Genomic DNA, 19,854 nt, shown 5'->3' on the forward strand with positions numbered 1-19,854 from the left:
CAAAATGGCTGCCGTAGGCTAAAAATTCCTAAATTCATCTATAACTTATCAAAGTGGCTTCAATTTGGTTTTTATTCAATGTTTTAATGATGAAGTAGTACATCGGAACAAGTTACACGGACAGCCAGTGGTCTGGTGTGTCAAAAAATCCAAGATGGCTTCCAAAAATGGCTGTTAATACTTACAATGGACATAACTCATATCATATCCATCCGGAAGATATGATTTTGGAGTCTAGAACATGGTTTCAATGGTCAAATAATACATTGGGACAAGTTACAAGGACAGTCAGGGGTCAAGTATGTTAAAAAAAACCAACATGGCTTCCAAAAATGGAGTAAAAAATGCTGTTGCAAAAAAAAAAAAAAACATAGTTTGTTCAATATCCGGGAATAGCTGATTGTTGTGCCTATACCATGGTTAATGGGTCAAATAATACATTGGGATAAGTTACAAGGGCGATGGGTTGTCAAGTATGTCCAAAAGTCCACAGTGGCTTAAAAATAGTATAAATTAGCCGCTGGGATTTACAAATGGACATAACTCATGTACCATCCGTCAAGGGTATGTGATTTTTGATGTCTTTACCATGATTTCAAAAGTCAGAAAATTAGTTACAAGGACAGTCAGTGGTCCAGTATGTCGAAATTCCAAGATGGCTTCCAAAAAATCGGAGTCTAAAGTGACTGATGTTACTTTGAAAATTGACATAGTTCATTTAAAATCCACCAAGGAGATATGATTTCGGTGTCCACACTATGGTTTCAAGGTTAAAATAATACGTTTGGACTGGTTACTTTGACATGCAGTTGTCCAGTTCGCCTAAAAATCCAAAAGGGTTTTCAAAAAAGGCATCTAAAACGATTCATATGACCCAACACTGGTCAGAGTTCTCCAATATCTATCCATAAGAAATAATGTTTGTGTCTAAATTGTGGTATGATGGGTAAAAAAATACACACAGACAAGTAACAAGGATGGTTAGTATTCCATTTTGTCAAAAAAAAATCCATGGCGGATTCTAAAATTTCATCAAAATGGGTGCTGTTACCAACTCATGAAACAATATAATAACTTATCCCCATGCATTTAAGTGTAAGGACCAAGATTATTTCTCACAGGTGGATATTCTATGAACTATGTCAATTTTTAAGTTATAGCAGTATCTTTGGAACCCGTTTTTAAAAGCCAACTCGGATATTAAGGCAAAATGGATAACTGCATATCATGGTAACCAGTCCCAAAGATGTGTTTTTATCCTTGAAACCCTACTAGTGTAGACACCAGAATGAAGCTCCCAATGTGTACTTGTAATGTTCTATATCAACTTTTAAGTAACAACAGTCATTTAAGACCCCCACTTTTAAAGCCATCTTCGATTTTTGGACATACCTGGTGTTTTTCTAATAAACAATGTATACTTTTAAGTAACAACAGGCAATTTATACCCCATTTTGCATTACACTTTATTTGCAGATGATACGTCAGTTTTTATTTCACATCGTAATGTAAATGTTCTAGAGCGCAGACTGAATTCAGAACTTCCGAAGCCGATATTATGGTTTAGGAGCAACCTATTATCCCTGAATTCAGGGAAAACAAATTTGGTTCATTTTCAGGGGAGGAAATCTACTGGTAACAAAAAAAATAAGCATTAAAGTAGATGAAGTTGAAATAGAACAAAGGCAGTGTACACGGTTTCTAGGTGTGTATGTTAATCAGAATCTAGACTGGGGTAATCATGTCACTTACATTGTTACCAAAATTTATAGAAATATTGGTGTATTATATAGGGAAAAAACATTTGTTAATGATAGGATATTATTGATGATATACAATACTCTTGTACTGCCAAACATGTCATATTGCAATGTTCTTTGGGCTACATCTAAAGTGTCAACTACCAATATATTTATCCTGCAAAAGAAAGCAGTGCGCATATGTACTGGGTCTTGTTACAGAGACCATACAAATCCCATATTTGTAAAGCTGAAGTGCTTGAAAGTACAGGATATGTTTTTTTTTGCAAACTGCCTTATTTATATTTCGTTTTAATGCCAATATACTTCCTGACTCATTTTCTGCAATGTTTCAGCCTAACAGCCCTGTCCATTCATATAGCACAAGACAGTCATAGAACATACATTTAGTTAATCCCCGCACCGCATTAGCTCATAAATCAATCAGACACCGTGGTTTAGATGTTTGGAATACTCTCTTCCACATAATATTCGAAATTTGAAAACCTCACATTCTTTTGAATTGGCTGTAAAGCACAATCTCCTTTCAAAATTACAGAATCTGTAAAGTGCTAGTAACGTATTCATGTAAGTATTTTTTTTTCTTCGTAACTGAAGATTAAGGATGTAACTTTGTTGAAATACTATTACCACATATTAATAACAACTTGAAACTAAATTGTTATATCTTGGCAGTCAATCACTTTTATATTCTTCTCTTTCTTTCCTCTCTTCCTTATCCTTAATTTTTTTATTTTTTTTTCTTGGATGCAAAACCAGTTTAAAGGTGCTTCAACCAATCAAGCTTTTAGCTTATGTTGCAACACCTTTGTATTTTCATTATTTACTTGTTTTATATATATTTATATATTATATGTGTATTCTTTTACATTGTACATTGTGAACATGCATAAATAAAATAAATAAATAAATAAATAATTTGTTCGAAAGGGTTGGTCCAGCTACATTAAATGATCTACTACTATATTTGGGAAGTTGAAGAAACGCTTGTTTGTCACCTGTTTCACCAAATGTTATCAGTAAAATACAAATAAACATTATGATTGTGGATTTGTATTATACTTAGGAATCGTTTAATTGGTAATTTGAATTATAAATTTGAACTTTACAAAACTATGGAGATTAGTAACTCGTCTGAATTACAAACATGTTCAGTCTAAATATCAAGAGCCAACTGATTTTTTTATAACAATTTCCCAATTTGTATGCTGTGTAGTCAGCACGTATTTGTCGGCACCCCGTGCGCCCGCGCGCTAGCGTATGAGAAGAAAATTGTTCATCGGATCGGCCGCGACGCGACGAATCCTTCACGAAAAATGAAAGTTTCCTTATCATTAAATATGATTACCGCTTGTAATAGCACGTATTTGTATGATGGAATTCAATAACTTCCAGTTTAAATTGGTTCACTGAATTACTGTCAGTGATGGCTTGTAGTGAGAGTGTAAGACATTTTTTGTGCCAAACTTTGCACGTATCACAGGGCGTCACACTCGCTCGCTGGTGTTAAGCGAATAGCTACGGCCTTACGCAAGCTCCCGTGTGCATCGATGCTCAGGGCCAGGCTTAACACAGGGATCTCCGGCCCGCAAAGTGGGACCGAAGCAAACATTTTCTGGCGACGTTCATTACCAGTACGGTACAGTACCTGCCGCTGCGCTTGCTGGCTTGGCTGGTAGCTGGCAGTGCACTGGAAAAGCGAATTGCAATTATTTATAAATAATGAAATGTCGAACTGTTTTTATTTACAAATTACAAAGTATGACTTGATGGAATTATACAGTGCGTCCCATAAAAAAACGAAACCAAGATTAAGCGATCATTTATCATAACTTAATCACAAATACAATAGACAAATGACCTACCAATGTAAAGCTTAGAATCTCCTCTTTCATCTGATATTACTTAGATTATTCCTCATTCACGCATGAGCAAAAACGATTTGAAGAAAGGATACCAAAAACTCATTTGGCGGGGGGTATCTGAATTTCAAAAAGAAGATCACATGGCTAAACAGTTCAATATCTGCTCCATTATTTAATACCTTAATCACAAAAAAATGGTCCAGAAGTTAAAAGTTATGTTTCCTCGAAACAATGCTTGTATTTCCATAATTTCATTAAATAACCGTGTTTTCACCGGTTTCCCACAGAAGCCTTCGCACGGTTCACAAAAGACTTAATGCATGGCTGATCGTCAACAAAATAGAGTGTCGAGTGAGTTTGAACGCTAACCTGTAAAACCTCTTCATTTTATGACATTATTGAATTTCAAGCCTTATTTCAAATGACCAAAACTTTGTTATGTCTTGATCATTTTAAGTGATTGAGGTATCAAAATAAAGAGCAGCAATTGAACTTTTTTTAAATGTGGTTTTTGTTTTGGAACAAGCCCGCAAAATAACTTGTTGGTATCCATTCTTCAAATTGTTTTTGCTCACTCATGCGTGAATGAGAAATAATCTAAGTAATTTCAGATGATATTTGAAGATAATTGAAGATTTAGTATAATTTCTATCGTGCCGATAATAAATCAAAACAGTTGCAACGGCCGAGTTAAAAAAAACGTTGTCTGCCTCCCTCTGTGAAAAGAGACCGTGTAGGTCTGCCAATCAAACTCGCAGTTCCATCCATATATGGGCATGCATGATACATGCGATTGCTCTGTGCCTGTGTGAATCAGCTGCAGCACATGCAGTCAATGGATTACGCAACTATACTACCACGTTTATACCGACCATACAGCGGATGCGCTGTGCGTGTACGTGTACATAGAGTCTACGTTATACGCTATACGGTAGTTAGTTCTTTGGTTTGCCGCAGTGTTGTGTGCTCAACTCGAAAAGTAAAAAGTTAGACGAAAAAACCCGAAATGGACGAAGGTAGGGAGAAGGAAAGTGTCGCACAGATACTTACAATAATGCACTTCAGAGATAACCTTCCTTATGAAAGCATGGCTATCAAAAAGCCGCATGTTTCGCACTTTTGGACTGATAGGTATGCAAATTAGGGATGCACATAATCCCTCCAATCCCTAGGCCCTAACCCTACCATACGCGCCGCGTTTCGGGGGGGGGGGGGGTTGCCACTGTTTTTTACAATATAGGCCTACTACAATCGGCAATCTGGCTTTATTTGTCGATCGAACGAAATCGTGAAACAATTATATTTCTTCAAAAGTATATTTACAAGTTATGTTATAATTTCGGCCTCTGTTACAGCATTGTTTCCCTATAGGGCTATATATTTTTGTGATTATTGTTCTGTAAAAATTCGTGATATAACTTGCCTGATACTTGCAATCTGCAATTTTTCAATTCAATTCAATTCGGTTCATTCGGTTTATTAGATATAAAACATAATACAATGATGTAGTCCGAAGACTAATTGTGCAATGTTTACATTGATTATTATTAACATTTGAAGATTGTATATACACTTACAAAAATTATTCACATATAAATGAGAAACAGTTGGTTGATTAATTGAGTCATGCATAAGTGAGATTTCAGTAGATATTACTAGCAAGGGATTCTGATAATTGTGTATTGGGGAAAAACCTGTTTTAAACTTACAATTATACAACAAAAAGGTCACAAAAATATAATTCAGATTTGATATTCATTATGAAGAGATTTAGAATCAAGTTATTGCACCAGGATTAGTCATAGTTATAGAACATTTAAATAATAATAATAACCTTTGAGATATGAAATCCATTAAAGATAGAACCAAGATTACTTTGAGATATGCGATTGAGGCTGATAAAATAATTCATAATAATTCTAAAGAAAATCAAAATTAACAATTAATGAGAACAAATACATGCATATAAATAAAAAAAGCATTCATATAGCTAAACATTTACAACTGAGCATTGACCAGTTTGACAAGTAGGCCATCATAAGAAAAGAGCAAGTGGGGATCTGACATCATGAGACCACATAATCAGGGGCGGATCCTGCCTTCGCCGATAGGGGGGGGGGTCTGATTTTTTCCAGCGATATTTTCGCCGATCGGCCGCTCGAAGATGATTTTTGTTGTATTCCTTTGAAGGGGTAGTCCATATAGTAACTTCCTAGCTTCATTCTTAAATAAATCAACATGAATATACAATATCATAATCCTTATTCGTGTAATGAGAGCGCGAAGCGCGAGCAAAATTAAAAAAAAAATTAATGTATTTTTCCTAAAATTTGAACATTCTGGGCAATGTTCGTTATCCTGAAAAAGATGTATATGCAACTAAATAATTACTACGAACGCGAAGTGCGAGCAGAAATGAACTGGTGGAAAAGGTATCTGTAACAGACTTCTTGCAGTTAGCCATGAGGACGTTACATTTTTCAACAATTAAATAATGCGAGCTGACATTTTTTACATTTTGACCTAAAGAATAGAAATTCTAAGCACTTTTCGAAACTTAAAAAGAATAGGTATATATATATATATATATATATATAAACATTTGATGCGAGCGCGTAGTGCGAGTGGAAAATTTCGAGATTTAGACCTACAAACAAGACACTCTATTTATGTTTTGTAAATCATGAAAACGCAGGCAGAACATTTTTATACACGTTTTGAACTGATTGAAAAGATACCCGTTAAGGACTGCTTGCACTTATAGCCATGAAGACCTTACATATTTCAACAATAAAATAATGCGAGCGCGAAGCGCGAGCTGAATATTTTTGATATTTCTACACAAAGAATTGAAAATTTTAATCAATTTTTGTAATTTTGAACAGGATAGCTATATTACTAAACAATTGATGCGAGCGCGAAGCGCGAGCGAAAAAATCGAGATTTAGACCTAAAATCGGGACACTCTGCTCATGTTTTGTAAATCATGGAAAGGATGAGTAATAGGGCATCTTCCTACATTAATGATGCGAGCGCAAAGCGCGAGCATAAAATTTTTATATTGTGCTCTGAAACTGGATAATGATTTACATATAGAAAACAAGTTGAGCATCTGAATAAACATGCGCGCTTGTTTCAGATTTAGCCCGAGGCATTCTAAATACATCTTTAATCATGAAAAATCAAAGCGAGCGCGAAGCGCGAGCTTAAACTATTTTATATTTCCGATCTGAAAAAGTCAATTTCAGCTCTATATTTCAAGCAGTTTGTAGGAAAATTGTGAGGCGGATATGGCTCTAACTTAATAAAGAGCTGATATTTTTCATTATCATTACTTCAAGTTTTCACATTGGACAGGGACATCCTTAGGACCAATCATATTATGAAAATGATGACTATCTTCCTATTCCTCTTGCTAAGCGCAAGATGAAACAAAAAGGGACAGTGTAATTATTAAATCTTATTTATTAATGCCTATATTATGGCCTGAAAACTCGGGACATTTCAAGCACTTTTGTAATTAGGAATACGATGCATCAGTTAATCTATTTCTAACCATTAATGCGAGCGCAAAGCGCGAGCCAAATTTTTTGATAAACTGTATTGAAAAGGGGATTTTAAGTAGTTTGTTGTATAATAAATATTGAGACATACATAACTCGCCAATCAAAATGCGAGCATTTATCGCTATCTGATACGTTTTGACAATTAGACCTGAAAAAGGGATATTTTGAAAACTAAATGGAATACACGAAAATGATAGGTACCTGATAAATCAAAATTTGCGAGCGCGCAGCGCGAGCCGAAATTTTAATATTCAGACCATAAAACTTTCATTTTTAAAGAGCACTTTTTAAAAATTGATTTGGAAACCACACAAAATAATGAAAGTTCGATTTCCGAGGTAAAATATATATTGACATCCAAACTTGATATATAAGCTGAATATTGAAAGAGATATGTAAATCACCTAACAGGGAATGCGAGCGCGAAGCGCGATCGAAAATTTTAGTGACATGAAAGATTCTTTTTATTTTCCAAGTCTTCCCCTCATCTTATTTTATTCACTCGTCTTCCTTCTCTTCTTTTTTCCCCTCTCTTTTTTCTTTCTTTCCCTTTTTTTTTCTTCTTTTTTTGCTCCGCCAATAGGGGGGGGGGGGCCTGGCCCCCCCTGGATCCGCCTTTGCCTAATGAATATTCATGACGACTAGTTTCACAAAATATTGCTAAACTTTCAAATTTAATAGTTTTGCTGTTATAAGAATTTGATAAAATTTTAGTGAATTCTACTTTATACATTTTCAGCCCGGTGTAACGTCTGCGGCCATAAAACTAATATCTATATCTGGTCGTAGCCGCGTTTTCCTCCTTTTGACAAGCACTTGTTGGCACAAAGCATATAAAGCCTTTTTTGGAATATATGGTTTCATAAATTCGTTCAGTGATGGGGTCTGGTCATTAGGTGATGCAAGAATTTTCTCCTTTAAAAATAGATATGTTCGACAACTTTTCGGTTGTGAAATCGATATAATATAGGCTAGACCTGTAAATCATGTCAAGTGCGCTGGGCAAGATTATGCCTACCTGAAAGGTCAAGTCCACCCCCCAAAAAAAAGTTGTTTGATAGAGAAAATCAAACAAACAAAAATAACGCTGAAAACTTCATCAAAATCGGATGTAAAATAAGAAAGTAATGACATTTTAAAGTTTCGCTGATTTTTAAAAAACAGTTATATGCTCAATACTATGGTATGCAAAATAAGAGTCAATGATGTCACTCACTAATTATTTTTGTATTGTTTTTATTGCTTGAATTATATATCATTTCAGCTTTTACAGATTTGAAAATTAGGACCCTATATTGTCTGAACCAGATAATGTTAAAACAATTTAATTATACATCTTCGGGTAGGAATGCAACTTTATTTCACATGACAATGGGGAGAAAATGAGAATATTTCATATTTTATGATAATAAAGTACAAAAAATAGTGATTGGGTTATGTCATCAGTCATCCCATTTGCATGCCAACTAAGATGTGCATATAACTGTTTTGTGAAATTTAGCGAAACTTTAAAATGTCATAATATTCTTATTTTAGCTCCGATTTTGATGAAATTTTCAGTGGTATGCTTGTTTGATTTTTCTCTTTCTATTCAATCAGCTTTTTGTTTGGGTGGACTTGTTCTTGAACGGTGCATGGCTCAGGGGAAGTTGTGCAATGAATTCAGAAAAAAAAAATCAGTGGCTACATGATCCATGACGGGGGCGCAATGCCTCTCCATACCGGGCCCCCTGCATAGTAGTCCAGTAGATATGTGAAAAAGATACTCGAATCTGGCAGAAAGTGTGAAATTTGGCACACAGGGGTATTTTTGGGCGCTGATTTCAAAATTGCCGGCCCCAAGCGATTTGACCATCGGGTCGGCCGCCATTTTGAAATCCAAGATGGCCGCCATGAAAAATCATTAAATGTAATTTTTTTGAGTTTTACATGGCATGTGACACTGAAATTTGGCATATAGGGGTATTTTGAGGCACTGATTTCAAATATTGCCGGCCCCCAGCAATTTGACCATTTGGCCGGCGGCTAAATGGCCGCCATCTTGAAATCCAAGATGGCCGCCATGATATATTATTGCAATCATTTTCTCGAGTTTTATATGAACTGCGGTATTGAAATTTGGCATATAGGCTTAATTTGGGGTGCTGATTTCAAAAATTGCCGGCCCCAAGTGATTTGACCATCAGGTCGGCCGCCATTTTGAAATCCAAGATGGCCGCCATGAGAAATCTTTAATGTCATTTTCACGAGTTTTACATGACGTGTTACACTGAAATTTGGCATATAGGGGTATTTTTAGGCACTGATTTCAAATTGCCGGCCCCCAGCAATTTGACAATTTGGTCAGTGGCAAAATGGCCGCCATTTTGAAATCCAAGATGGCCGCCATGAAAAATCGTTAAATGTCATTTTCTTGAGTTTTACGCGAGAGGCGACACTGAAATTTGGCATATAGGGATATTTTGAGGCACGTACTGATGTCAAATATTGCCGGCCCCCAGCAATTTGACCTCCAGGTCAGCAGCAAAACGGCCGCCATCTTAAAGGAAACCGAACCCCATACATATTTACTTAATCAGTTTACTCGCCGCAAAGTACTCTTTCATTTGATGCATTGATCACCAAATTAGCCCTTCTAGATCACTCTGTAGACAGCTTTTTCGAAGCAGTAATTTATCATATTCTAAAGTCGTCTGCTGCCGTTGGGCGCGGCCATTTTGTAAATTCTGAGGCGGACTCCCTGCCGAGTTGTGACGTAGTAGGCGAAGATTGGTGAGCGATCGATATGCTAGCAAACCGCGCGCCGATTCAATTCATGTACACAACGCGTTGTTTTGTTTTGATCAGGTGCAAATATGGTCTACTGTCAAGCTTTCGGTTGCAATAATACTACAAATACTGGGTGTAAAAAGCATGGAGTAAGCTTCCATGCTATTCCAGATCCTCTTAAAAGGCCAGAGGAATGTAGGAAATGGATTGCTGCACTCAAAGTTGAGAAATTTGACTTCAAACCCTACAGGTTTAACAGGAGCAATGTGGTGTGCAGCGAGCACTTCGTGGAGAGCGATTTTGTGGAGGACCTCCGAGCAAAGTTGATGGGATCCAAGGAAAAGAAGAGGCTGAAAGATGGTGCCATACCCTCAGTTTTCGATTATAGGCCTTTGCCTAAACGAAGAAGACTGTCAGAAGATAGGGACGCCAAAGTGACAGCGAAAAGGGTATGTAGAATTGACAGAATTTTATTTTTATCGTACGATGATCTGCTTGGTCAAATCTCGCTCTTACCAGCACATGCAGGTTTATTGGGCCCGAACTCGCCCACCCACGGCCTCGTTCGCGCCGTCTATTTGCTGCACGTTCCGAATCGGCATGCTTGCAATACTGGCTGCACTGGCCGTGAGGAGTGCAGTGGGTGCCCCAGCAGCTAGCGCTAGTAGTAGTAGGATGGGGGATCGGGTGTCCGGACACTTTATATTTTTGAAGCCTTCTTTTTTGTCTTAAGATTACACTAAAAATATGAATTCAATAGTTGTAATCATCTTATATTTTGTTCTCTATAATATTTCCTTACATTTTGTACTAAAAATTGATGACACTTCGCTTGTAATTTTTTCCAAATGACTTTCTAAAATTGATCGTCCGGACACACAACCTGTCCGGACACACAACAACTGGGTATACGAGTGGGATGGGGGGTCGGGTGTCCGGACATTTTATATTTTTGAAGCCTTCTTTTTTGTTTTTGGATTACACTAAAAATACGAATTCAATAGTTGTAATCATATAGTAAAATTAGTATTTCCTGACATTTTGTACTAAAAATTGATAAAACTTCCCTTGGCCTTGTAAATTTTTCCAAATGACTTTCTAAAAAATATTGATCGTCCGGACACACAACCTGTCCGAACACGCAACAACTGGGTATACTGATCTACTGCTAGCTGCTGGGGCATTCAGCGCAGCCTGCCGTTAGCTTTTTTTCGCCGTTGCTTTGAAGTTTGAGTTTGAAAGAATTTAATAATAATACTATAGAGATAGATGTAGACCTATTCATGGCCCCTATTTTTCAATTGTATGATGGGGGACCTAAAGCTACGCACTTTTTTGTTAACATAAAAATTATGTCAATTTGAATATTTGACCATATTTTTAGACTGGTAAATCTAGATTCTAAAGTCGTAAAGATCATTACCCAAGAACAAAATATCACAAAACTCACTGAAATTAAAATCCTGTTCGTCTTTCCGAACACCTCTCAAAATCGCCGCCCGATTTGGAAGGGGTCCTTAAGCTACGCACTTGATATGTCATGCAAAAATAGTGTTTTTCATGTGCCTCATTTTCTAAAATATGTTCCTATCATTATACGATATTTGTAGACTGCATCTTTCTTGCAATACATGTACATTCCTCTCCTTTTTTCCTGGATTCTTGAAATAAATGTATTTACATGTAGTACATGGACCATACACATGGTTTTGCCGTTGCTTCATTCTCTTATTGAATTAACACTCTTGCCTCTCTGGGAGAGATTTCATACTGGCCAATGGACTAACAAAATTTGTATTTATTCACAAGGTGTTGAAATTTTGCACTGTTTACATGTATATTAATTTGAAATTCTTAAGGCATACATGTATTGGATGCACTCAATTAATCATAATAATTAATTTTGATCCCTAGTACCTGCAGTCAGTTCTGGAAGAACCTGTATTGGAGGAATCAGTTCCAAGCAGCAGTTCAACTTCATCAAGTTTCAAGGCATCTTCTTCAGCGTCAAAATATCCCGAGGTAAGAAATCAAATTTCTATGCAACTCTTGGGATGGATGTTCTTTTCTTTGGGAACCTAATAGCAGTACATTGGAGACTGCAACTCAGTGGCCAGAATTCACCAAAGTGAATTTGAAAGCCGACATGAATTATACTCTTCAAATACCAGTATATAAAACGTGTATGCTTTCATAATTTTGAACAGTGGATTAATTAATTTAAAAAAAAAACAGTGGACTCATGTACATGTATTAGATAGCGTGCTCAACCAGGGCAACAGGCATCAATTAGTGCAATGTGACAAGAGTGCATATCAGCATTGGAGATTTTTTAATATGTGGTACATGTAAAATAATTCATACTGGAAATCTCCATAAAACATGGGTTGAACAGATGGTTTTGAAAACCACTCTGGTGAATTTGGGTTATTGAGGCCAGGTGGGGGGGGGGGGGGGGGGTCAGTTGCATATTTTGCGAAAGATGCAAAGTAGATATTTACACAATTGAAGCAACCATAAAGCCTAGTGTATTGTTATTCGAACATTCCCCTGCATCTGTGTAATCTATGTCACCATGTTCATAAACATACTAGCATTTGTAAATTTGCTTGTTTGTTCTATTCAATTTTATAGTTGCTTGACACCAATCTTGCCTTTCATGAGGAACCTGATTCCATCTCAGATGTACATGATCCCACTGCTTCAGATGTACATCTACAAGTAAGTAATATATATGTAACACCACATTTTAAAGCCCATCTAAAGCTTTTGTAAAGGGTCAGCAATGTGAATTATTCCTGAGTATCATCTAACATTCCCATATTTAGAAGAATATTGGTCATTGGGTGATTTTTAGCCTCTTGAATTCCTGTGTTCTTTTTAAGGAATTCAAATTTGGCATCTTGGGCTCTCTCTCTCTCTGTTGTGTATTAGTTTATTTTTATTTAAATCAGCCATTTCAGCTCTTCTTAAATTTATGTAATTGAAAGTTACAGACAACTATCATATCCTAAGTTTCACCATTCTGTATTATTTTATGACCAAGGTTGAGTTCCCCTTTACATGTTTAAAGCTGCACACAACTTTGAGGCCAAGTATATGTATATGATAGAGTTATAGAGGTATAGAGATATGATATTACACATTATTCAAGTGTTCATGTACATGTATGTCACACCCAAAATTGCTCAAATTGAATGCAGATTCTGTCTCTCGCCAAATCATTACTTTTGCTTATTTTCTTCATGTTATGATTTATGATCAGAAAATTATTATCAACAATTTCCATTCCAAAAAATATTTAAAAATGCAGAGAAATACATGTACACAAGAATTAAGAAAACAACGAATAAGAAAACACTTTGATTACATTTTTCTATAAAAAATATATCTATTTGATAATCCCAGAAAAAACAAAAGATAACACTTCATCATGAGCTTAATTAATTAATTTTACAGCAAAGTCTAATTTCATGTATAAATTTTTAGGATTACTAAGTATGAAGTAGGATTGGTGAAATCTAGCTATGCAGCCTGTCTATTACTTCATTTCTGATGTGATCTATGGCTGAGATCTTGGGTTGGGGATTGGCTGAGAAGATCCTTCATTTCCTTGGCAAAGGGGGGGGGGGGGGGAAACAGCAAGTAGTACATGTACGTAGAGTAAGTTCTATAGTTGATTAGTTTTTGCTCCTCAACAGTCAACTTTACAGTATATTTCAAATTTTAACTAGGATGTCTTATAATTTTTTTCAGGCAGGAAGCCATGAAAAACGTTACAAGTCAAGGCGGCGGCGGAAACGAAAGAAGATTTCTTCAGATGATGTAAGTGATATACTATACATATTATTTCATGTAAAGAAAATCAAGTTTGTCAGAATTGCCATTCCTAGAGGAAAGATACATTTCATGCATACACTTGAAGTTGAGGTCAAAGTATCACATCTCTTCCACATAAATGTTCAATTACAAGATTCATATCTTTTACTTGTATGGACAGATGAAAGGAAAGTAGGGATTTGACAACACTAGCTACATGTATTACATGCTCATGAAGGCATGCATATAACCTCATATTATGAAATATTGCTGGATTTTGAAATGTGACAAGTTTATGATTAATTTTTATAATAATTTGATGAAATTCTCAGTATTTTACTTGTAGTTTATCAAGATGTTAGTTTCAGCCTGGAGTCCACTTTGAATCTTCATTTAAAATTAAACATTGTTATTATCAGCTTTATGCATGTTTTCCATTAAATAATTTTCATGTTTATTTTGTATTTTTCTCAGGATAAAGGAGATCTGGTTAAAGTTCATGCAAGCTGCCAAACATTCCACTCAGGTGTAAAGATGACACAAGACAACTTTACACAATGTCCAGAAGACTTCTCATATGTCACTGATGAGCACAAGTACTCGTGTGGAAGCACCCAACTCCTGAAACCAGTCATCTCATTCTCAGCTGTATCACAGCCTTTTGCAGCTCAAGAGCATAGCCATCCGTCAACTCCAGAAGAAGAACCAGAATTTCAACATGTATCTGCACGTCTCCCTTTGACAAATCACTCCCCTACACCATCTGAACCCAGATCAGCAACGTCTCATCTGCAAGAAGTATCAGATCAAACAGAAGATACAACAGTCAGTCCAGCAACTCCAACAGAGCCAATGGATACAGCAGATTCACCAGCCAGTCCTGTCTCATCTGATTTTGAAAGTAAGAAGAACTCCAGTGATTCATCTTATGAACCATCATCCGAAGAGAGTTCTTCATCTGACTCAGATGATGATGAGCCAGATGAGCTTAGGTTCTGCAAGGATAGGAAATTTGTTGTGTTTGAATCTCAGCTGAACACCCTTCTGTATAGTATGCATTGCAATGCTTGTGCTACTGGATACATTGCAGAGTTGAAGAAGCAATGTGTGGGGACAATGCTGAAGGTTGATGTTATCTGTATCTGTGGTAATATTGTTACCAAGTGGGTGTCTCAACCCACTATCGGACGTCAACCTGTTGGAAATATCCTATTTTCAGCAGCTCTTCTCTTGAGTGGCAGCTCCTATGAAAAAGTGTCATTTTTCTGGGAGCTCTTTAATATCCAGTACATTTCACAAAAAACGCACAATGAAACCCAGAGCAACATACTACAGCCAGTCATCAATACGTATTATGAACAAGAGATAGAAGAACAACAGCAACATGCTAGAGGGGAGCCAGTGACGGTAATTGGTGATGGAAGGTGTGATTCACCTGGCTATAGTGCCAAATTTTGTACATACACAATGATGAACATGAAAACCAACAAGATTCTGGGGATGGCCTTGGTTTCAGTGAAAGAAGCAACAAGCTCCGTTGGAATGGAGAAAATCGGATGCAGGAGAGTTATGGATAACTTACTAGAGAATGGGATTGATGTCGCGGTGTTTGCTACAGACAGGCATGTGGGCATTCGCAAAATGATGAAGGATGACTTTCCATGGATTGACCATCAGTTCGATGTTTGGCATCTTGGGAAATCATTCCAGAAGAGGTTATTAGCCAAGGCAAAGCTGAAGAACTGTGAAGATCTTGGGCCTTGGATCAGAGCAACGTCAAACCATCTTTGGTGGTCAACACAAAACTGTGAGGAAGACCCAGTTATGTTGGTGGAGATGTTCCAGTCCATGACCCATCATGTGTGCGATGTACATTCTTGGATTTCAGGTGATAAGTTTCACAAGTGCGCTCATGAGGAACTGTCTGTCGAAGATGAAGAAGAGACAAAGTGGTTGACACCTGGGTCAAAATCACATGAATCTCTCCAGTCAGTCCTTTTTGACAAAAGGCTAGTAAAAGACATAAAGCAGCTATCAAAAGCTTGTCACACTGGGGAATTGGAAGTGTTCCATAACCTCTACCTGAAGTATTGCCCAAAGAGACAGCATTTCTTCTATCCCGCCATGCTAGCTCGCACCCAGTTGGCGGTACTAGACCACAACTTCAACACTGGTAGGAAACAAGCAACAATAAAAAAGCCAAGAAAAGGGTCCGGCCAGAAGGGTGCTCTCCGGTACAAGTATGCCTACTCCAAAGCAACCAAAACTTGGATTGTACGGAAGGTTCCAGAGGATAAGGAATACACCTACTTGTGGGACATCTTAGTGGGTTGTCTGCAGATGAAGAGTGGCAACTTCGAAGTTCAACCTGCTAACATACCACACCTTCCTCAAAACATAGCCCCTGTCCCAAGACCACCACAAGAAGATCTGCTCGCTCATTTTACCACTCGATTTGCCAAATAAAAGAATGGATCAAAGTCTTCATGGATCATTACGGATGCTACATGTACAAGCGACAATATTAGGAGTGAAGATCTACATTTTCTGGCATGTTATTCAAGAGACATTTTGAACATGAAATTCATGAAATCTCAGTTGGTTGACAATTCCCGGAAGGGTAGGGGTGTTAAGCTGTAATGTTAAAGATTTCAGTAGAGTGAGAATGGCTATAAATTGTGTTTTTATTTCAAGTTATTAGTCATTTTGAAAAATTTTGCTTGTTTTTCTTTTTTTAACAGTTATATTTTGTTCAATGGTGGAAACCATCTATTTACCAGTGATAAAAAAACATCGACATTAGAATTGGTGAGCAAATTTAAAAACTATGGCATTATTAGTTTGAGGTATGATGATAATTTGTGTCATGAGTTGCCAGTATGTCCATGTTACTTTGTTCGCAAAAGTGTACCATTGATTTTTTAATAAAATGACAGATATGTGAGGACCTGATGAAACAAATTTTCCATCTATTGACAGAATTTAAAATTACCAAAGTATAGAGAATTCACTCTGAAGAACCAGAATGTTTTTGATGAGGTTTCCATGGCGGTATGGACAATCACAGAATTGGGTTACCAGTGATCAAAAAACATCATCGACCTTAGACATGGTGAGCAAATTTTAAAACTATGGCATTATTAGTTTGAGGTATGATGATAATTTGTGTCATCATGTGGGTTAGCAACAGACTAAGAAAATAGAGGTACATGTAGAGGTGAAATGGAAAAGTGAGAAAGTGGAAGGTTGGAAGAATATCTTTCAGAAATTAGTGTACATGTAGTCTGTATAAAGGGACTTGAACTCAGACAAAGTTGAGAGCCTCTAGGAGCAGCAGAGATAACAAATTTCTGCATATATATTTGCATTTGACCCATTACATAACTCTCCAATCGAATACATGGAAATTATTAAAAGTTATTATGAGTTTGAAAGTCTGAAGCATGGCAACAGATGTTTTATTTCAGGATTTACATCTTGTGGTACAGACAATCAATGAAATTTTATGTTAAAATTTCCATGCCAAAATTTGCAAGAAGTAGAAACAGTTTCTAGTCGGTCTCAAACTGTTTTGTGTGATTTTTAATAGACAGTATATGGTTGACTGCACTACCCATATTCTTTGAAAGTGTAAACAGAAGAAATATTGTATATATGTAGTATTTTCATTTTTTTTTTCATTGATGTTTTTGAAGTATTTTTTCTGTTCAATGTATTACCCGTCAGTGTGATTGCAGGGCTGTAAACTTGTTAACATTTAGCATGAACCCTTGAACTATCTCTACATAAAGAAAGGAAATGGATATATGCAAAAAAAAGAAAAAGACCCGCCTGGGTAATCTGCACTTTCCCATTTGTAGCTGGTTGTGCATGAAGTTTTACACAAAGTATGTGTACATGTATTTGAGAATTGGCATTTTCAGTGAGAACTGAAATGTAAGAGCATTGATAGAACTTGTGCATTTACAGTATGAGACTGCATCAAATTTCCCAGTTGGTGTGTTATACCTCAGTTTCATCAATGTTACATGTACGTCTCTGAGCTAAGAACTCTGATATAATAGTATTGCCCTGACATTAGCAGGACTGAGCTAAGGGATATATTTCGTTATACTTCAAATACAGTAAATTAATGATACATGTACATGTACTAAATTTTATTAGTAATATCCATTCATAACATCTGGCTGAAAAACATTAGAGTGGAATGTAATTTGTAAAATTAAATGGTGACAAATTTTGAGATATTGGATTCAAGCTTAAGACATTTCATTTAGCACTTCATCCATGTGTTTGTTTTTCTTCAGAATTCTGTTGAAATATGTAAATTTCCCTATTTTCTTCATCAAAAGTTCTAAGCTCACAATGTTATATAAATTCATTGTTGGCCTCAATTACATGAACATAATTCTTTGTCTCATTCATGTATGATTTTTAACACATTGTATATTGTGAGTGGGTTATTATTGTACGGTTAAAAGTTGTGAATGTTACTGGTACATGTAATTATATGCTATATTTATATGTAGACTTCCTATAATTCAAATCTTATGAAAATATACATGTTTGTTTAACGCTTTGTTTTTTTTCGGGGGGGGGGGGGAGTTCCAGGCAGGCCAAAATGATTTCCAGTAGATGTACATGTGTATAACCAATGTATTGTCTCGTCAGCAGGGATATCTTGTTCTGTGGTTCACACAGTTAGGGACAGTGATTTTGCGTTTACTATACTGGTAAATCAAAACGGAAATAATCTGTTTTATTTCCATACTTTTCATGTGAACATCCAATGAATTTTAGTTTTGCAAAATGGAATGAACATTTTTGCTGTGTACATATTCTATGACAAAATGGAATTTCCATTTTCTACCAAGTTTGAAACGGAATTACATGTTTTCAGAAACGGAAAGGACCATTTTTTGAAACAGAAAATCACTGTTTCCTACATGTGCACTGTACTTATTCTTTTCTCAATGGTTCAAACAAAAGCATGACCATGTGTGGATAGCATTTCATATTTACTTAAGCGCTTTGTTCTACTTCTTGTTTGTACAAACACTGGTTTAAGGAGTTACATAGTAATGAGCTAATATTTACATGAATTGTGGTATGGATTTTGATTAATCATTGTTCATGTCGTGTTTTTTTTAGAGTGTAGAGAAAAGTTATTATGTCATCCTTTACATGTATTTCACTATGATATGCCCTACATTAGTGGTTATTTAACAGAAATAAACTTATGTTGGATTAATAAATTTCATTTTTATTTTTCATTTTTTGGAGGGGTTGTTTTGTTTGAAAAGAAATGAGATACATGTACATGAGTGGGGAAGTATGGTACATTTGTAAGTCTGTTACAGGAGAGATAAGGAGGAGGAAGTGTGAAAGAGAAAGGGAAAGGGTACTTTTGAGAGGACAAAAGACAAAAAAATTAAGCACAAGAGAAGATGGTGGGAGTGTAGAAGGGGAACGTATGCAGAGATAGATGAACAAAAATAACAGAGCACATGTGTAAGAGCCAAATGGATGGGAATCAGAGAGAGAGAGGAAGAGAACGGAGGGAAAAGAGTAAAGTGTGAAGAGTTGGTTGAAGCACTTATCTTTTGGACTTAAAACACCATTCATCTAGCTACAATTACAGTATTTGATTATTTTAGAAGCATATCAATGTCAAGTTTAAACTGAAGAAATTCAGACCGAGCATATAAGTATATTTTTTGTGTGTGACATCACTCGTCATTCCTCCATTCTCCTATAATTACCTGGGCATGAAATACAAAATTTTAAGACAAGATTTTCTGTGAAAACAAAATTTTTATGGACTTTATATAGATCTGACAGAATTGATAATCCAAAACTGCAGTTTTCAGTATTCATTGCTTTTCAGCAAACCTGCATTGGTATGTTTCTCAAATTTTGGACCCAACCCAAGACGTTTCTTCAGTCTTCAAACATCAAATGATAAATTGAAACATCATTTTGCTCACATCCACTAGCGTACCTTGGGAGGGACAGTTTCCCCCTTATTACTGTTTGAAAATTGTAAGGGGAAGAACCTTTTCTTTTTGTTTCTCA

At 36.2% G+C, this 19,854-nt stretch overlaps 1 protein-coding gene across 1 annotated transcript; it reads left to right on the forward strand.

The window, feature by feature from the left end:
* Positions 1-10,046: 10,046 nt before the first annotated feature.
* On the forward strand, positions 10,047-19,034 carry LOC135158082 (uncharacterized). Its single transcript, XM_064115367.1, has 5 exons — positions 10,047-10,409; positions 11,875-11,982; positions 12,595-12,681; positions 13,717-13,785; positions 14,254-19,034. The coding sequence occupies exons 1-5, from the start codon at positions 10,047-10,049 to the stop codon at positions 16,243-16,245; spliced, it is 2,619 nt and encodes an 872-aa protein (XP_063971437.1). The 3' UTR covers positions 16,246-19,034.
* The last annotated feature ends 820 nt before the right edge of the window (positions 19,035-19,854 follow it).

Source organism: Lytechinus pictus, unplaced genomic scaffold (assembly GCF_037042905.1).
Source record: "Lytechinus pictus isolate F3 Inbred unplaced genomic scaffold, Lp3.0 scaffold_29, whole genome shotgun sequence".
NCBI classification, from domain to species: Eukaryota; Metazoa; Echinodermata; class Echinoidea; order Temnopleuroida; family Toxopneustidae; genus Lytechinus; species Lytechinus pictus.